The 18,120-nt window shown below is 39.9% G+C and overlaps 3 protein-coding genes across 10 annotated transcripts in view; 2 read left to right on the forward strand and 1 right to left on the reverse strand.

Moving 5' to 3' along the window:
• LOC149099645 (uncharacterized) overlaps positions 1–18,120 on the reverse strand; it is an 84,410-nt gene that overhangs the window by 36,229 nt on the left and 30,061 nt on the right. The gene's annotated exons all lie outside the window — the stretch shown is intronic.
• LOC110059874 (uncharacterized) overlaps positions 1–18,120 on the forward strand; it is a 50,291-nt gene that overhangs the window by 6,904 nt on the left and 25,267 nt on the right. For all 8 annotated transcript variants that reach the window (XR_016203528.1, XR_016203529.1, XR_016203527.1 and 5 more), the window contains exons 2-6: positions 3,547–3,614; positions 4,092–5,316; positions 5,999–6,076; positions 15,103–15,537; positions 17,484–17,615. Coding sequence is in view for 5 of the 8 variants with exons in the window: in XM_089277117.1 (XP_089133243.1) it covers positions 3,597–3,614; positions 4,092–5,316; positions 5,999–6,076; positions 15,103–15,537; positions 17,484–17,615 (1,888 nt within the window). In the remaining 3 variants the exon portion in view is untranslated. The remainder of the gene's footprint in view (positions 1–3,546; positions 3,615–4,091; positions 5,317–5,998; positions 6,077–15,102; positions 15,538–17,483; positions 17,616–18,120) is intronic.
• Positions 12,521–13,446, forward strand: LOC149099649 (uncharacterized). The gene has a single exon (XM_089277144.1). It carries the CDS (start codon positions 12,551–12,553, stop codon positions 13,298–13,300), a length of 750 nt encoding a protein of 249 aa, XP_089133270.1. The 5' UTR covers positions 12,521–12,550; the 3' UTR covers positions 13,301–13,446.

The raw sequence follows: 18,120 nt of genomic DNA on the forward strand, positions 1-18,120 counted from the left end.
CCAAAAACAAGACGTCTCACTGCACGACTCTCAAAAAAGGCTGGGTCGTCATCATTTGGTGCGTAGATTGTGGCCAGAGTGAAAAGCCTTTCATTTGTTTTGATATCAAAAATAATAAATCTGCCCTTGGGACCCGAATACGATCTTTCAAGCTGAAAGGCGAAATTATTGTTAAAGAGAATTGCGACTCCTCCATTGGCGCTAGAGCAGCAGCTGAACAAAGTTTTATAGTCCCATTCGGATGACTAAGTTGTAGCTGTGTTTTCAGAACAGTGTGTTTCTTGCAACAGATAAATTGAAAACTGTTTTGGTCTTAGCCAATTAAATGTTTCCCTTCTTTTCAGTCTCTCTACTAAACCCCGAACATTAAGTGAACATATTTTAAGATCCATTACTAGATAATCTTAAATTAAAAGAAAATCATTTTGGGTAAAAACCACGCATTTGAAACCAACTTAGATCGGAGCTAATGAAATTACAGTGGATCTCGTATTTTAGCTTACGAACTACACGTATAAACAAATAACACGAAAACATTAAGATATAAAAAAATCCTTATTGTTAGACTGAAGTTCCAGCAGCGTTCATAGGTGTTAACGTCCATCTTGAACTTGACAGGATTTCTATTGCCAATCAAGAATTTAGGTGTGCACATTGGAAATAACTATTGATTTGAACTTCTTTTGACTACGAAAGATTTGCATAGCCGAAAGTCATTATTTCAACGGCGAAAAGAAAACATAGGCTTGCAAGTAAATAGTAATAGGTTTAAGGTTGCTTGAGATACTCGGGAATACTTTTAGAGTCATATCTTTCATTGTTTATGAACAAAAATCGACCTTTCACTTTGGCATCGCTTAGACCATGTTCCTCGCGGGCTTTCATCATGGCTTTGATCAGTACCTTCAGTTCCTCCTGGATAGCCATGGCGTAATCTTCTGTGATGTATGCATCAGCATTTGTATTAGATTCTTTAAGCTTTCCTCTAACTGACCAAACTTTGTCGCTGTCTTCCTGGGAGACAAATTTTGCAATAATAGGTCTGTGCCTGCCTGGAATCTTCTTGCCAACTCGGTTTATCGCATGGAATCTAATTTTGGTGATATCAACGCCAAGCTCTTTCTCTAAAACATTATGCATTACCGCTTTGCAATCCTCGTGTTCCTTCTCCTCGATGCTATTGAAGCGTAGGTTCTCGCGTCTTGTGTACTGTTCCAAAGCTATATTATTTTAACTTTTAGCTTTGATCTCCCTTCCAAGTCAGCAATCTTCTTGTTTAAGGCGTCCACTTCTTTCGAATGTTCCTTCGTCTCCATATCAAAATGCTCTTTGACTTCTCTCTGGGTGTAGGTCAGGCTTTTCTCGATGTCTCTGATCGACAGTTTTACTGCGTCTATTTCAGTATTAAATTCAAATCTTAATTTGTCCAAGTCAGTGTGTATTTTGACAAATCCTTCTGAAACTACCTGCCTTAGGCAGTCCATAGAGTTTTTCAGTTCGTTGTACATGCTGTCCAAACGTCGCCATTGTTTGCCGAAGCGGCCATGACTTCTTCAGTTTCTGAAGAGCTTAACCCACGCTTTGGTTTCTTGCGCTTTCTTCCGCCCATAAAAGGCGGCTAAATACACTACTACTTTAAGGCACAATCTTTTTTTAACCAAGTGCTAATTATGCTAAAGATTTGGCCAAGAAATCCACATTTTGCCCAACCGTCAATCGAAGCGCGTGCACGCCATGGCGGTCACCCCAATCTCCCCGTGAAGTAAATTCTAGTGAGAATTCTACTAAAACAATTAGATTATTCGCTCTAAATTTCTATGAATTTATTCTAGTTCTTTGGCCTCATCAACTATCACCTCATAGAAATCTCAAGCTCATAATCTAATTGTTAAATAGAAACACGAGTGGAAGTTTGGGAGAACGGGAAATACTCCAAACTTTCACGAGTGTTTCTATTACTCGATAGAAACACGGAGAACATGCTTTCTATTTCTTTTAGAAAACGCCGCGACGAAAAAAAGAAAAACAGTTTGTTTGTTTTGATTATGTAAATTCTCTTTGCTCGCGCCATCATTACGTCAACAGCTTGTGCTAGTTCTGTTTTTCTATCGAGTTATAGAAACACGATCTTTAACCAATCAGCGCGCGTATTTTCTTAGGGCTGTTTTCTAATAAACAATTAGATTATGAGTACTTGTAGACCCGACTCGCGTACTCGAGAGATCAGCGGAAATCAAGCCTGAAAACAGAAATTAAATGAGAGCGTTTCTTTTATTATTATTTCCTCGAATGTACCCTAAAGGATACTTCGCCAGCTAAAAATGGTGACGTTTCGTCATCAACGCTCTAAGTGAGACCAGAATCCCTGATTTGCACCCGAGATGACGAACATCCCCGACCTTTTCATATAGGAGTGCCCCCCGGGTTTCGAACATCAGCCGTCTAAGGCCGTTTTACAGTCGCTTGCAGCTTGTTATTTTCGAGAGGTAGAAGGTGTAACGATATTTTCATTGCAAGGAAAATACTTATGGTTCTTGCTTAGCGATTCGATTCAGGGAAAGTCTTCGTGGTTTTTTCATCACAAACCTACGGGCGAAAGTATCAATTATTTATTTACGTACCGCAGGCTCAAGTGTTTCGTTCAGTCTAGTCACTTTTGACCAAACAAAATGATCTTGCCGTTTCTGACTACAACACTAGAAAGACATGTACAGATACATGTGATGTAAAATGTGTAGGCAGGCCTGAGTAACAAACAGTTTCTTAAAGTTGAACTTTTTCATTTTACAAATATCACAACACACCCCTGAATGGAAGACTTTATGGGCTTGTTCGAAAGCTACACTGCCCTCACATCACAAGTAGTTCCTTAATGAGCAATGCCTCATAACACCCTTTCATAATTTATTTTCCAAGTTCAGTTTTCAGTGTCCATGTTCTCCGTGTTTCTATCGAGTTATAGAAACACTCGTGAAAGTTTGGGAGAACTCGAAAAAGCTGTGGAAACACTAGCCTGCGGCTCCAGTTCCACAGCATTTCTCGTTCTCCCAAACTTCCACTCGTGTTTCTATAACTCGATAGAAACAAGGTACATGTTATCTATTTCTTAAATGTTCCTCTTGTGGCAAAACGTCTAATTTCTCATGCTTCTTTTAAAAGACCCTAAGTTTGTTTTTCCACACAATATTGAAAAATTGTTAACAGGAAAAATAAGTATATGCTCTACTTCCCCCTCTCCCTACAAAAAAGTTAAGAAAGGTGGCTGTCTCAAAACTGAGTCTTCCAATAAGACATTTACGCTCTAAGCATAGAAAGATCTTAATGGAAGCCCTCTGTGAAACATCAGTGTCCCGACATTAACTGATTATAATCCGGCTGTGGAAAGGTCAACATGTCTCATTACCTGTTTACTGATGATATAAATTTGCAGTTGCTCTCTTTGACAATGGAACACAAAAGCAAACACTATTGTGCTGTATTATACTTTATCCCACACCTGGAAGAAAAAGAGCTAATGAAGCCATGAATTCCCTTTTATCGTTTTAGTGACTGTGTAACCAGTGAGGACATTCCTTGGGCACCAAACGCTTCCGGCGATGTCTTCACAGGGAAAGGTATTTAACTCTTTATGTCTTAAATAATTTGATAACTCAGTAGCTCGTGTATAAAGAAGCTGTATCACCGGGTACCAAGTCTCTCCACCCAGGTGTAAAAATGGGTACTGGCGAATTTAATGCTGGAGGTAACCCTGCGATGAACCAGCAGGGGAGAGTAGAAATATCTTTAGTCGCTTCATGCTACAGAAACCGGGGATAAGCGCCGGCCTGATGAGCCACGTGACTCGAATTCAGCCCGCGTTTTTATCACCGGTACACAATTTATTTCATCATTTACTTATTTTTCATCAAATTGAAGGAAACCCCGTAAAGAAGTTTTGTAAGATAGGAGTAGGCATTTTTCGCTTTCTTCGTTTTAAAACTGAATTTCTCTTCTCTCCTACATGGGCCAAACTTTGACGCCGGGAACCCACCAAAATCGTTTCACTTATAATTCCAGTTACCTTGCTCACAATTTTGCATGATTTATTTCAGCAGTCAGAATCATCGAGCTCTTCCCAGGAATCCAGTGGAGGAGAATTTCAAGAAAATAGTGGAGCACACTCATCATCAGGAAGATTACAAGTTACTTTCCTGGCATCAGAATGGAGATCAAGTAAAGGAGGACTTTCCACTTTAAACAGAGAGTTAGCAATAAACGTTGCAAAAAGTCCTGAGGTAGAGGTCACCTTCTTTGTTCCACGATGCAATGACGATGACACGAAAGCAGCTCTTGGCCACAAGATTAATCTTGTTCAAGCAAAAAGGCTGGTTGGTATGGATGAGTTGGTATGGCTCAACTTTCCACCAAGTGATTTACAAATTGACATAGTTGTTGGTCATGGTGTCAAGCTCGGTCCTCAAGCACAAGTTATACGACAGTCACACCAATGTAAATGGGTTCAGGTTGTCCATATTGCCCCTGAGGAACTTGGGATGTATAAGACATATTCGAATCCAGTATCAGTGAATGAAAAAAAGCATGAAATGGAAGTCGCACTTTGTAAAATGGCTGACTTAGCTGTTACTGTTGGACCCAAATTAAGTGAGACTTTTCGCGCTTACCTTCGTGGCTGCAGGAAAGATCAAATGGTAGTTGAATTTACTCCTGGAATTTTGGCTGAGTTTTCCGAAGTCCACCAGGTTGTTGATGACGGGAAAAAATTCCGAGTTCTGGTTTTTGGGCGTGGCGATGAAGAAGATTTCGAATTGAAAGGATTTGACATTGCAGCCAAAGCTGTTGCTACCTTAGATGACACACATCTTACTTTTGTTGGTGCACCAGATGGAAAGCAAGACGAGGTTAAAACTCGTTTGCTCAAGTGTGGCATCCCTGCTCAACGCCTAACTGTCAGAAGTTTTTTACAAAACCGGGAGAGTTTGAAAAACTTACTTTGCGAAGTGGATCTTGCAATCATGCCTTCGAGAACGGAGGGCTTTGGTTTGACCGGTCTTGAAGCCTTATCAGCTGGTCTGCCAATTCTTGTCAGTAGAAACTCGGGATTTGGAGAAGCGTTGAAAAAGGTACTATATGGTTCATATTTTGTAATTAATTCAGAGGATCCCGATGTATGGGCAAAAGCCATCAAGGATGTCCAGGACAAAGACAGGTTTGACCGTCTTCAGGAGTCTGAGGGATTGCGTGCGTCATACGTGAAGAAGTACAGTTGGGAAAGTCAAACTAAATCTCTCATTAGTAAGATGTTCAGCATTACCCAAGGTATGAATATTTTCAGTATCAGCTTTGTTTTCTTAGTTACTGACGGGCTGTCAGACAGAGTGATAATAGAATGTTTACTAATTGATACAACAGAACTCGTTTTGCAAGTCAATATATGAAAGATCATATATTTGAACTGCGGAGAAAGATATGAAGACATGAAGGATTATCGCAGTTATATACACACCTTAAGCAGCAGTTCAAATATATGATCTTTCATATATTCACTTGCATTCTTCACCATCTACGGATATATTACAAACTTAGAACGTGATCAGCTCCCAGTTGGCTTTTTGACTCCGTTGGTAGAGCACTGCACCGGTATCGCAGAGGTCATGGGTTTGAATCCCGTTCAAGCCTGAATTTCATTTGTTACATTTCACAGCTTAATTTGTGTATATCACTGCAATGATCTGTAGAACTCATTTTCCTAGTAATTTAACCCATCTGGTTGGTGGCTTGCAATTCTGTGAAAGCAGAGCTGTATACCTGTTTGTTATTTTGGTTATAATAGTAAAGTAGCAAACACCCTTCATTACTGGCATTTGATGCTCAGCATTTTATCGGAAAAAAAAAGTACCTAGAAGAGCTTTTGAGAAATTATATTTTACATAAAAGGTTACATGAAAGCTATCAATGCATGGTCGAGGTAATTGTAAGCTGTCATGTTTTGTCTTGGTAGGTTCTCCTGTAGCTAGTCCGAGCTCGACAAGAACAGTACCGACTCAACAAACGGACGTGACAACTGAGCGTCTTCCAGGTACCATACCTACTAAGCAAACAATTTGCAAACAGCTGTTCAGCCGTCGCCAACTGGTATAATGACTCGAGGAATCAGATATGTCGAAAACGTTGCAAATTTTCACATTTCCAAAAAAATACAAGTTTCAAGACCCGTTCATAATGAAGGGCATTTTCAACTCAAATTACAGGAACTCGAAAGTTATAATTTTATAAGTCATGGGATAAATTTTTAACTCGAAAATTTAGTAGGGTGAAAACCAACAAGCCCCCACCAATATTTGTCAACTGATTGTTATTACTAACAATCACTTAATCCGATGTTTCAACTGGGCTCGTTTTCGACAAACATCGGCTCTTGCGCCATGGCTATAAAAATCCGTCACGAAAAACTTTCAGCTCTCATTTAGTAGTAGAATGAAAGAATTCGATTCAGCTCGAAAAAAGGTTTATATTTTAGTGTTTTAAAGCTAAAGTGGACCTCACTCTTTTAACGGAACCTCACTGAGTGAAGACTTTTTTTTTTTCGATATATTTGTGTTCAATTTCTAATCATAATTAACTATGGTTTGTTCTGGTTAGCTTTTAGTTAAATGATGTCATCCCTAACAGTAGTTCGTGAATCCAATCTATTTTGCGGTCATACCAACTGTAGTTAGTTCTGATTAGCTTTCGCATGCCGTCAGATGTAAAAGTACCGCGCACATGTAGTTTATCACAGCCTTATTTTGGTGATCTGTGAAATGCAAACGTGGCTGACCAGAGAAGGTTATATAGTGAATGGTTTGAACCCAGGAGTATCAGTAGTTCGTATAGTGTGATCGTCCGGGTGAGGGTAGTTCTGAAAAGAACTGTTGATAGTGAGTGACGTTTCGATAACCTGAGCGGAAGTTATCTTCATAGTCAAATAAATAGTGTTTATCAGTCGATGATGTTATAAGCCTGGTCCGTTGAAAGTGATTGGTCAGTTTAGCCATGATGGTATTGGCTGAAAGACTCGTGTAAAGTTTGTCATCAGTCATTGGTCGGTTTCGATTTGTCTATTGTTAGTCAAATTAAGTCAGTCTGTTAGAAGTCTGTTGGTCGGTTTCGTTTAGGTCGTGGATAAGTCGTTTGAAAGGCGCGGGAGCTGTTGACATCTTTTAAGAGGCGTTTGTTCTAAGTTAGTGTGCCAGCTTCAGTAGAGTCATTCGTTGAAAATAGTTTGTACTGTAGACTGAGCATTGAACAGAGTCCCAGTCGATGTTGTGGTTTGTTAGTTGATGATGTACAACAACGTGATTGTTGGCATCACCATTTCTGGTGGCTCGTTTCTGTTCAGTCAGTCTCGTGTTGAGGTTTCTGCCAGTCTCAACAATGTGGGAAGCCTGGCAGTCGGAGCATTTGTTCTTCGCTGGTCAGTAAGTGTCCTAACGTAGTTGTAGGTTTGTGGGCTTCACGGATGTTGTGGGGCTGTAGGATCCGTGATATAGTTTCAGAAGTGCCCCAAATGTAAGGTGTAGTAACAGGTGTTGGGTTCCTGTTCGTTGCGTCAGCTTCAGTTAGTCGGCAAATGCTTCGTCTAATAAAGTCAGCGTTGTAGTTGTTTCTGTGAAAAACACGTTCAAGGCATCTGTTTTCGTCACGTAAGCTGTCCAGTGTGTCACAAACTATTCGCGCTCGTCTCATCAAAGTCTTTATAGTCGTGGCTTTGTGTGAAGCGGGGTTGTAGGATGATTCGTTAACTAATCTGTCAGTATGCGTCGGTTTTCAGATTGAGTGTCAACTGAGGTGTTGATGGAGTGTCGATCGAGTATCGATCGAGGGTCCATCGAAGGTCCATCGAAGGTCCATCGAGGGTATCGATCGACACTCGACCGCGGATGCCTTCAGTACACATAAGTTTTAACATAAGAGTTAACCAGAGATGTCGGCAAACAATATCCGAAGATGAGGTAACTTTTCGCTCCGTTACTTCCGACCGACCGTAGTATTTTTCTATTTATATGCATAGTCAATTACTGTGTACGTCCAACATACCAGTGGACATATCAAGCTACACAAATTTGCATATTTCGTACTAGTAAATCGTGGAAAATCCTTCGACAAGATCTTGAAAAAAGGTTCAGGCGGCATAGTTCAGTTAAATGAATACATTTCTGCTTGACTGTTATTTCTGTTATTTTGAAAAGTCCATTTTACGTACGCTAATAACCTGGGAGTTCTCGACTTATTAGTTTGCGTTTCAGTTGACTGACAAGCGTATTCTTATTTCAGCACGGCAATCTCTGTCGGTAGCTATAGAGTCGAATCTAAATCGTTTTTTTAACTTTCCTTATATATTCATCAATGCTTTGTTCATTCTAAGTTTTTAATTGAGATATATATTTCGTTCCTCAAAGACGAATCTCAAAGAACAAAACAATTGTGTATACGGAATGGCCTTTGAAAAACACGGCCGGATTACGACCTCCGGCGTGCGTATTGCTGTGTATAAAATCCACAGATACATAGCTAGTTCACCAGTTTGAAGCCTCGACAATCTTAATCGCCTCGTTGTAAAACGTTGAGTTTCGCTTACTATTCGTTTAGAAAAGTCTCTATTTCGAGTACAGAAAACGCGATGCGTTCAATTTGGTCTGGACTCTGGAAGTTATGTAAGAAAACTCTCAGTACTCTAGTACAAGTTAATTTGTGAGTTTCTCAAACAATGCTTAATCGTAACCAAAACCTGTTTTTGATAGTTTCTTATTGTTTCTGCTTGTTTGGCGAGTTAACAAAAGTTTTTGAAAAGAAAGTCTGACGCGAAAAAGTTGCTCATTTGCATAGTGCAGCGCGTGCACTTTCAAGCCCGAGTCGGTGTTTTCAATAGGCCACGTTCGATATATCAATATTCTAACATCGATCCGAGGCTTTCGGGTCAAAATTGAAATTTTTTAAAGTTTCCTTTGTCTTTCAATTTCCAAAAGGGACTTGGATACATAGAAAGCACCACCAAACATAGAAGTTTGTCCTGAAAACCTTGGAGCCATGTTGAAATATTGATATCGCGAACTTGGCCAATTGACAACAAATCTTGACAAAGATTTCTTTCGTTATCTTTTGTGTTGAGGTGCTGCAACAATTTTCACCAACGCCAAAAGGTTGCTAACGTCATGTGTCTTGTTTCTTCGACATAGCGAAATTTTACACTGCGAAAATAAAATAGACAAGGAGTTTTGATAACTCAACCAACAAAATCTAAATCGTTATTCGAGTTAATTGAAGAAAGCGTCATCGTAACTTTGCTGATTATCTCTGCTGTATTCACATATTTTCAGCTAAGCTTTTAATATGTTCTCAAAAATTTATGAACCTTAAGCAAATTTAAAAACTAGAGATATTGTGTGAGTTCTATGTACGTTTTCGCACGAAAGTGCGGAAGTCTAATTTGTCATGTTTACTGACTGTATAAAACACGCATCGGGGGGCGCTCTTATTCATAAATAACAGACAATTTATTGGATTTTTACCAAAACAAAACTGGGCAGTATGTACAGATGTAAACTTATTGAGCCTTGATGAAACATCAAGCGTTGCTTACACTTTAGACGAAACTCAGACCTGCAATTATTTTTTTTTCTTTTTGGTCGCGATAAACTCTGGCGAAATCCTCGCAAGAGTGAGGCAAGAGGAGGGGAACTTTGGAGTCCTGAAACGCTGCTTTATCCAAATATATCCAACCATTTTTTGCTGTGTTATGGAAAAGCTGTTAATCTTCAACATATGTGAAATTTAGATTGGAGTAACGTGGGGCTCTTGTAAAAGAAGCGGCGGAACACAACTTGGTCAGTGAACTAAAGCGGGACACCTAAATTCGACACCGTCTTACTCCACCCCAACTGGAGCAGCTTACGACGGAAACACTTAAGCAAAATTCCAACAGACATAAATGTATTGAGTTGCGGGCCAAAAGCATGAAAAGTTTCGAGAATTTCGGGAGCCATTTTCCCCGCACTTCATCCATGAAAATCCTCGCAACATGTACGCGCGTGTGCCGCACGCAATGGCGCAATTTGTTCCAAAAATAGCACAAAATTGTCCCAAATCATAGGGACAGCCTCAATAGTAGAAATGGCGCGCGCTTACGGTCTCCGTCCCCGATTATGGCTCCTGATAAAAACAATTCTATCATGTACTTTGAACGTAATAATGATGACATGTGGTCATCGAAACGTTTTAATACTGCTCCTTTTTGTTTCAAGATGTTTTGCAAAGCCTTATTTTATTAGAAGAATTAACACTTTGGTTAACTTTTAATGGGAGGCGTGGTGACTTCTTGGTTAGTGCGCTGGACTCTAAATCGAGAGGTCCAGGCTGGAGTCCTGGCCAGGGTCACTCTGTTGTGTTCTTGGGCAAGGCACTTTACTCTCACAAGTGCCTCTCTCCACCCAGGTTTATAAATGGGTACCGGCAAATTTAATGCAGGGGGTAACTCTGCGATGGAATAGCATCCCATCCAGGGGGGAGAGGAAATACTCTTAGTCGCTCCATGCTACAGAAACTGGGATAAGTTCCGGCCTGATGGGTCTCTAGGCTGATATGCAGACTTTACCATTTTTACCCTAACTTTTCATGCTGGGTTAGCTTTAACCGGATTTACAACAACCCGGCCCAGATGTTAACAGCCTCTTCATGATGACTGTTTCCTTTCCATTTCTAATCTTTAACAACAGAGGCTCTCAAATTGTTAACAGCAATATTATACCTAAACAGGAGCCATAATCGGGGACGGAGACCGTAAGCGCGCGCCATTTCAAGTATTGGGGTTGTCCCCATGATATGGGACAATAATTCTATTTTTAGAACAAATTGCGCCATCACCTGCGGCACACGCGCGTGCATGCTGCGAGGATTTTTGCGGATGTCGCGCGGGGGAAAAGGCGTCCGAAATTCCCGAAATGTTTCATGTTTTTGCCCCACAACTCAACGCGTTTACGTCTTTTGGAGTTTTGCTTAAGTATTTTCGTAGTAAGCTGCTCCAGTTTGAGTGAAGTAAGACAGTGTCGAATTTAGGTATGTTCCGCTGTAAGCTTATATATATCGCTGACCAAGTTGTGTCCCGACTGATGCTTCTCTTACATGAGCTGTACATTACTCCACTTTAAATTTCACATATATTGAAGATTAACAGCTTTTCCATTACACAGCGAAAAACCAGCTGGATATATGTAGATATAGCAGAGCTTCAGGACTTCACAGTTTCCTAGCTCCTCTTAATTGTCACACGCTTGCGAGGAATTTGTCAGTCTATCGCGACCGAAAAGTAAAACAAAATAATTGCTAGTTTGAGTTTCGCTTGAATTGTAAGCAACGCTTGATGTTTCATCGAGGCTTAATAACTTTACGTCCGTAGATACTGCTCAGTTTTATTCGTGTAAAAATCCAGTAAATTCTCTGTTGTCGATGAATGAGAGCGCCCGCCGATGCGTGTTTTGTACAGTCAGTAAACATCACAAATTGTACTTCCGCCGCACTTTCGTGCTTTCGTGCTTTCGAACTCAAACAATAGCTCTATAGTTTTTAAATATGTTTAAGATTGATAAATGTTTGAGAACATATTAAAAGCTAAGCTGAAAATATGTGAATAAAGCAGAAACAATCAGCAAAGTTACGACGACGCTTTCTTTAATCAACTAATTTTGTTAATCGAGTTATAAAAACTCCTTGTCTATTTTCATTTTCGCAGTGTAAAACTTCACTATGCTTATATTGAAGAAACACACATGATGTTAGTAGCCTTTTTTGCATTCGTGAAATTTGTTGCAGCATCTCAACACAAAAGATAACGAAAGAAATCTTTGTCAAGATTTGTTGACAATTGAAAACACCTACTCGGACTTGAAAGTGCACGAGCTGCACTATGCAAATGAGCTAATTGTACGCGTCAGACTTTCCTTTCAAAAACCTTTGCAAACTCACCAAACAAGCAGAGACAATAAGAAACCATCAAAACAGGTTTTGGTTATGATTAAACATTGTCTGAGAAACTCACAAATTAACTCGATACCAGAGTAGAGAGTTTTCTTGCTATATTCTTAAGCATACGCGTGAGCTTACAACTAGCGCGAGCAGATCTTATTATTCATTCCTAGCGCGAGATTGAAGTCTTGTTTTCGACCCTGAAAAACCCACCTTTTCCGTTAGCTCAGAGCATTAAACTACATATAAGCGCCCTGGTTCGTATTCCCTGCCTTATTCCCTGCCATCGCTGTGAAAAATACGCAAGAGAATCTCTAACTCTCACCATTTGATCACGCAACGTGACAACATCCACGCGAGAGCCCCTGACATGTGCGTGAATACGCGGGGATATATGACGTCAGGATGGCGCAATTTGTTCTAAAAATAGAAAAATTGTCCCATATCATAGGTGCGCGCGAATCCCGAGACTTACGGTCTCCGTCCCCGATTATGGCTCCTGACCTAAAGTGACAATGTAAAAAGAGAAAAAGCAAATCAGACATTCGAAAAAATGTTTCAACAACAATTGTTTTGTGAAAAATGTATCTATAAGGTTTTTAGCTTTATGTCGATTGTAGTCGTAAAACAACTGTTACCGACTAACCTACCTGACTCTTCCAGTGTTACGACAACCACGGACCGCGTTCGTACTGAACAAGAACGAAAACTGACAAAACTTCAACGCAATAAAGACAAAATTCGACCGAAAACTGACGATAACTGGGTCAGGAATATTTCTTCCCGTCCATTAGACGAAACCGAGATTCACGTGCTGTCCTACGGACTAAAACACGCAGTGACGCCTGAACGGATATCGACCGAGTCTATTGTATCTAGTGTTGAGGCGGTTCTGTCTTGTCAGCGAGACTTATCAGAATCTGCCAAGGATAACATCAGAAGCGGAATTCCTTCCACGGTACAATCAGCCTCTCTACCTAACAATAACTTGACAAAAGACGAACAACAAGTACTGAAACGACTGAAAAACGACAACAACATTGTTATACTACCAGCCGACAAAGGACGTGTCACTGTTGTTATGGACAAGACTGACTACTTTGACAAAATGGACGCACTTGTTAACGACAAACAAACTTACGAAGAACTTAAACGCGACCCGACGCCAGCACTCCAACGTAAACTTAATAGTAAAATACTTACGCTTAAAAAGACTGACGCCATTGACACTCAACGCTACTATCGACTGAGGTGCTCAGTACCACAACCACCGAAACTTTACGGACTACCGAAACTGCGCTAACCTGGTATACCGATGCGACCTATAGTGTCATTCTGTGGGTCCCTTACGTATCAACTGGCTGAGTACTTGACGGCCATACTGCAACCCCTTACTGACAAATCAAGACGCAAACTACAATTTACGGAGATCTTTATTGACCCTATTAAGACAGTACAGATACCTGACGACGACAAACTTATGTCTTTTGATGTGAAATCACTGCTCACCAGTATTCCACTTCAATTGGCATTACAGTGTACCGAGAACGCTATACAAAAATCTACTGTTAAACTACCGTTACCGACAGAAGACATCATGGACTTACTGAACCTTTGCCTTACTTCGACTTACTTTCAGTACAACGGTAAACACTACAAACAGTTGCGTGAAACAGCCATGGGGTCGCCTGTTTCTGTTGTTGTCGTAGAAATTGTGATGCAACACGTGGAGGAACGCTTCCTTGCAACTTGCCGACAATCTATACCTTTTTGGTTACGGTACGTTGACGACACTTTTACCGCCGTTCACAAAGACGAAATTGACGCTTTTCACGACCACCTAAACGAGCAGAACGCCGACATCCAGTTTACTAAAGAAACCGAAGAAAATGGAAAACTTCCTTTTCTAGACTGTTTGGTAAGCCGCGGCAACAACGAACTGCAAACGACAGTGTACAGAAAACCGACGCATACCGACAGCCAGTGCTTGACGAATCATCCTACAACCCGACTTCACACAAAGCCACGACTGTAAAGAATTAAACGAGAAGAGCGCACTAGTTTGTGACACAGCGGACAGCTTACGTGACGAAAAAAGATATCTTGAACGTGTTTTTCACAAAAACAACTACAACGCTGACTTTATTAGACGAAACATTTACCGACCTACTGAAGCTGACGCAACGAAAAGGAACCCAACACCTGTTACTACAGTGACTATACTTCACATTAAGGGCACTTCTAAGACCATCTCACGGATCCTACACCCCTACAACATCCGTGTAGCCCACAAACCTACAACTACGTTACGACACTTACTGACCAACGTGAAAGACAGGGACGAACCCAACAACAGACAGGGAGCAGTTTACAAGATCAAATGCTTCGACTGCCAAGCCTCCTACACTGGTGAGACTGGCAGAAACCTTAACACGAGACTGGCTGAACAGAAACGAGCCACGAGAAATGGTGATGCCAACAACCACATTGCTGTACATCATCAACTGACAAACCACAACATTGACTGGGACTCTGCTCAGTGCTTAACGTACAGTACAAACTATTTTCAATGACTGACTCTGGAAAGCTGGTACACTACTACTAACCAGACCAAACGCCTCGTAACAGATGTCAACAACTACCAGCGCCTTACAAACGACTTATGCACAACGGAAACCGATTAACAGACTTCTAACAGACTGACTTAATTTTGACTAACAATAGACGGACCAAAAACCGACCAATTTGACCAACAATAGACGGATCGAAACCGACCAATGATTGATGACAAACTTTACACGAGTCTTTCAGCCAATGCCATCATGGCTAAACTGACCAATCACGTTCAGCGGAACAGACTTATAACATCATCGACTGACAAAAACTATTCACTTGACTCTGAAGATGACTTCCCCTCAGGTTGTCGAAACGACAATCACCAAAAACAGTTCTTTTCAGAACTACCCTCACCCGGATGATCACACTATACGAACTAGTAATTAATTCTGATAAATGAAAGTTTTAGATTTAGGTAATTTATATTTTTTAATATCGATCGTGGATTAAATTTTAAAACTTCCTGTAATGTTTATGATTTCTTTTAAGGTACAGTACCCATCGAAATCAAAATAGACAGTGTTACATTTCAAAAGGCAAAAAGCAGGGATCCTGTACCACAAGAGGAAGCCAAGTGGGTTATAATGAAGGAGATGACAAACTATTTTATTAAGACACATGCAGATCGCGTCCCGGCTGCCAACTACTCTCTTTGCCTTCACCACTATTTGAATGGCGTTCTCGACGTAATTGTAAAAGAAGCAATCGAGGGAAGTTTACTGATAACAGTGGAGTGCAGGACTCTGGAAATTCTCGAACGTGTGTGGGAAGACTACTGTTCTGGTCACTTGAATGCAGTAGCCGAGGAACGCCTTTTGACAGATGATATCAAGAGACGGTTTGAAGTGGAATCCGTTCAGCTGGAAACAACTATTTTGGAAAAAGATTACTTGGCTTGCAAACTGTTCCTAATGGACATGTCAAGTGAGTCAACAATCTGCAGCTTTATTTCCTGGTTTCCTTGAGTGTTGATATTGAACATTCCACAATCTATAGCTTACGATATATTCAGTATGATATTCCGTTTTATTATATTGAGAAGAGTGTTTTACCGGGAACTAAACCACTCGTAGATTCCATACGCCACTTCATCCGGCACCCGAGTGGTGTATTTTCCGTATGTCACCTTTGTGAGTGTCGTATCGTTCAATGACCTCACGATTCCCGCCTTTTGCTTTTGTTGAATTGGTTTCTCCATATAATAAAAAGAACATTACACGTTGGCTCGAAGATGTGAATTTTATGTTCTTGCCACTCGAACACAAAATTCATATCTTCTCGCCACCGTGTAATATCCTCTATGTATTTTTTTTTCCTCGTTGGTTACAGGGCCTACAATATCAATAACACTTGGTTGGGGTTACACGAGGACATAACTAAGCTTACTGAAATTCTCAAAAAGAACCTTTTCCCTGCCCATTTAATTGCAAAAGTGGTTAACCGTTACATCACTGGGACCTATAGCAATCATTGTCCTCGGGGCTACCCCCTTACCACTTCGCCCACGTTTTACTTTAAGCTGCCGTACATAGGTCATTTTTCTGTCATCACTCAGAAAAAGATTCGACACTTAATCAAGCGCTATTGTAATGATTTAGACATCAAATTAGTTTTTTCTTCCTTTAAGATCGGTAACCTTTTTGGTGTGAAAGACCCTATCCCCGGCGGGCTTCGTTCGCGTGTGGTTTATAAGTTTACATGTGCGGGCTGTAATGCCTGTTATGTCGGCGAAACCACCCGACATTTTTCGACACGCGTACGTGAGCACTTAGCCGTTGATAAGCCCTCTCACATTTTCAAACATCTTCAGAATTCTGAACGTTGTCGCTCATTGTGTTCAATAGACTGCTTTCATATTTTAGATCACGCCACTACCAGCTTTCAACTCAAGATAAAAGAGGGTATCCATATTCAAAAAGAACTACCTTGCCTCAATCAGCAATTACACCATGTAAATCTACAATTATCCTTTTAATTTACACATTTTCACGTTCTGTTGTTACTATTTGTCTTAATTAGCATTTTTGTCTACTTATTATTCAACTTGCTTTGTAAATCATTCAACTGAAGATGCCAGAAGTTCTGTCGAAACATGTCTTGTAAACTTAAAAAACTGGTCGTTTTCCTTAAAATATTTACGTGTCTGCTGTTATCTAGACCTTTTATCAATTAATTTTTTCGTCGTTTATTTGTTAAATCCTCCGCTCTAATGCCCCTTTAGGAAATGGCAGATCAAACTTTAAAAACATAACTACAACTCTCAATTTATTGTTGGTCTTAAAAATATTGGGTCAAAACGAAGTAGTCCTAAAATGAAAGTCAATTTCTGTCTCTTACATACTTAAAATAATTAAATTCTCTTCTATTTTTTTCGTTCCATCGCAAACCGATAAAGATCTAAGTTGTTCGATCAAACCTTCTGATTTAGTGTTTTTACAAATTGTTTTCCGAAACAAATGTGTAACATTTGAATAATTCAGTTCTTATTTTCACTAGCCAAGTTGACTACTGAAATTCTGTAGATGAATTGTTTTGTTAACTGCAAATTGTAGCGATAAATTGTATTTTTTTAATTTTGAAAACTACAATTTGTCACTCCAGAAGGCTTCCCCATGATGACTTGTACTAATACAGGTTTTAAGTCATTGCTTATGCCAGAAAAATATGCATTAAAAGAATTTGCCTTTAACATGTTGGTTTAAAATTAACTATCTGTTTAACTCCCTTCTATATTTTCTTTTACTATCACCAATATTGTCAACGAGCTAATTTTTGTAATATTCTTTCTTAGATATTATACCTGCATATAAAACAAGAAACATAATATCACAAAAATACTAATGCAATTACGTTTTTCAACGAATTCTTAGAAGCGAACCAGGACTCGTCATTGAAGGAAGATGAACCACTGCCGCAAGACCATAATGAACAAGATGCTGATGAAACTCAGACTCAAACAGCTGAACAAGCTGAACCAATGACGGTGCACTTTGCAGTAAATTGTAAGTTACAATCTTTTTCAAGTAGTCACGAATATCAACAGAACATAAGCCAATGATCAAATGCTTTTTATGTGCCCTGAGGTCCGGGACAAATTTGAAGCATGCAATCGAGAAGAAAACTACAGATATTTTTAAGTTTTAAGTTTTAAGGTGTGCCTACTTGTTAAACTAATACATTAGTCTAGTACGGAAGCGCTAATCCCGTTTTTTGTATCTTATTTCGAGTAAATGTGTGTTAAAATACTTGACAAACGTATCCATACGACAACGAGCATAATGCAGAAATCGAGTCCAGATGTCTACAAAGGTGAGAATTAACAATTACCACACACAAACATTGTCTAGCTAATGATAACGACAATAAATGAAACAAGGGATATATATCGGTACCGTCGAAAACATACGTTTTTTTGTGAAACCGCATGTCTATAAATAAAGGAGGCATACCCGGCGTAAATCTTCGAATTAGCGCCGGGGGCGCTTATTTCAAATTTAGGAGAAACTA

The sequence above is a fragment of the Orbicella faveolata genome, unplaced genomic scaffold (assembly GCF_042242905.1).
Source record: "Orbicella faveolata isolate gen_17 unplaced genomic scaffold, um_ofav_v1 contig_46, whole genome shotgun sequence".
Taxonomy (NCBI): Eukaryota; Metazoa; Cnidaria; class Anthozoa; order Scleractinia; family Merulinidae; genus Orbicella; species Orbicella faveolata.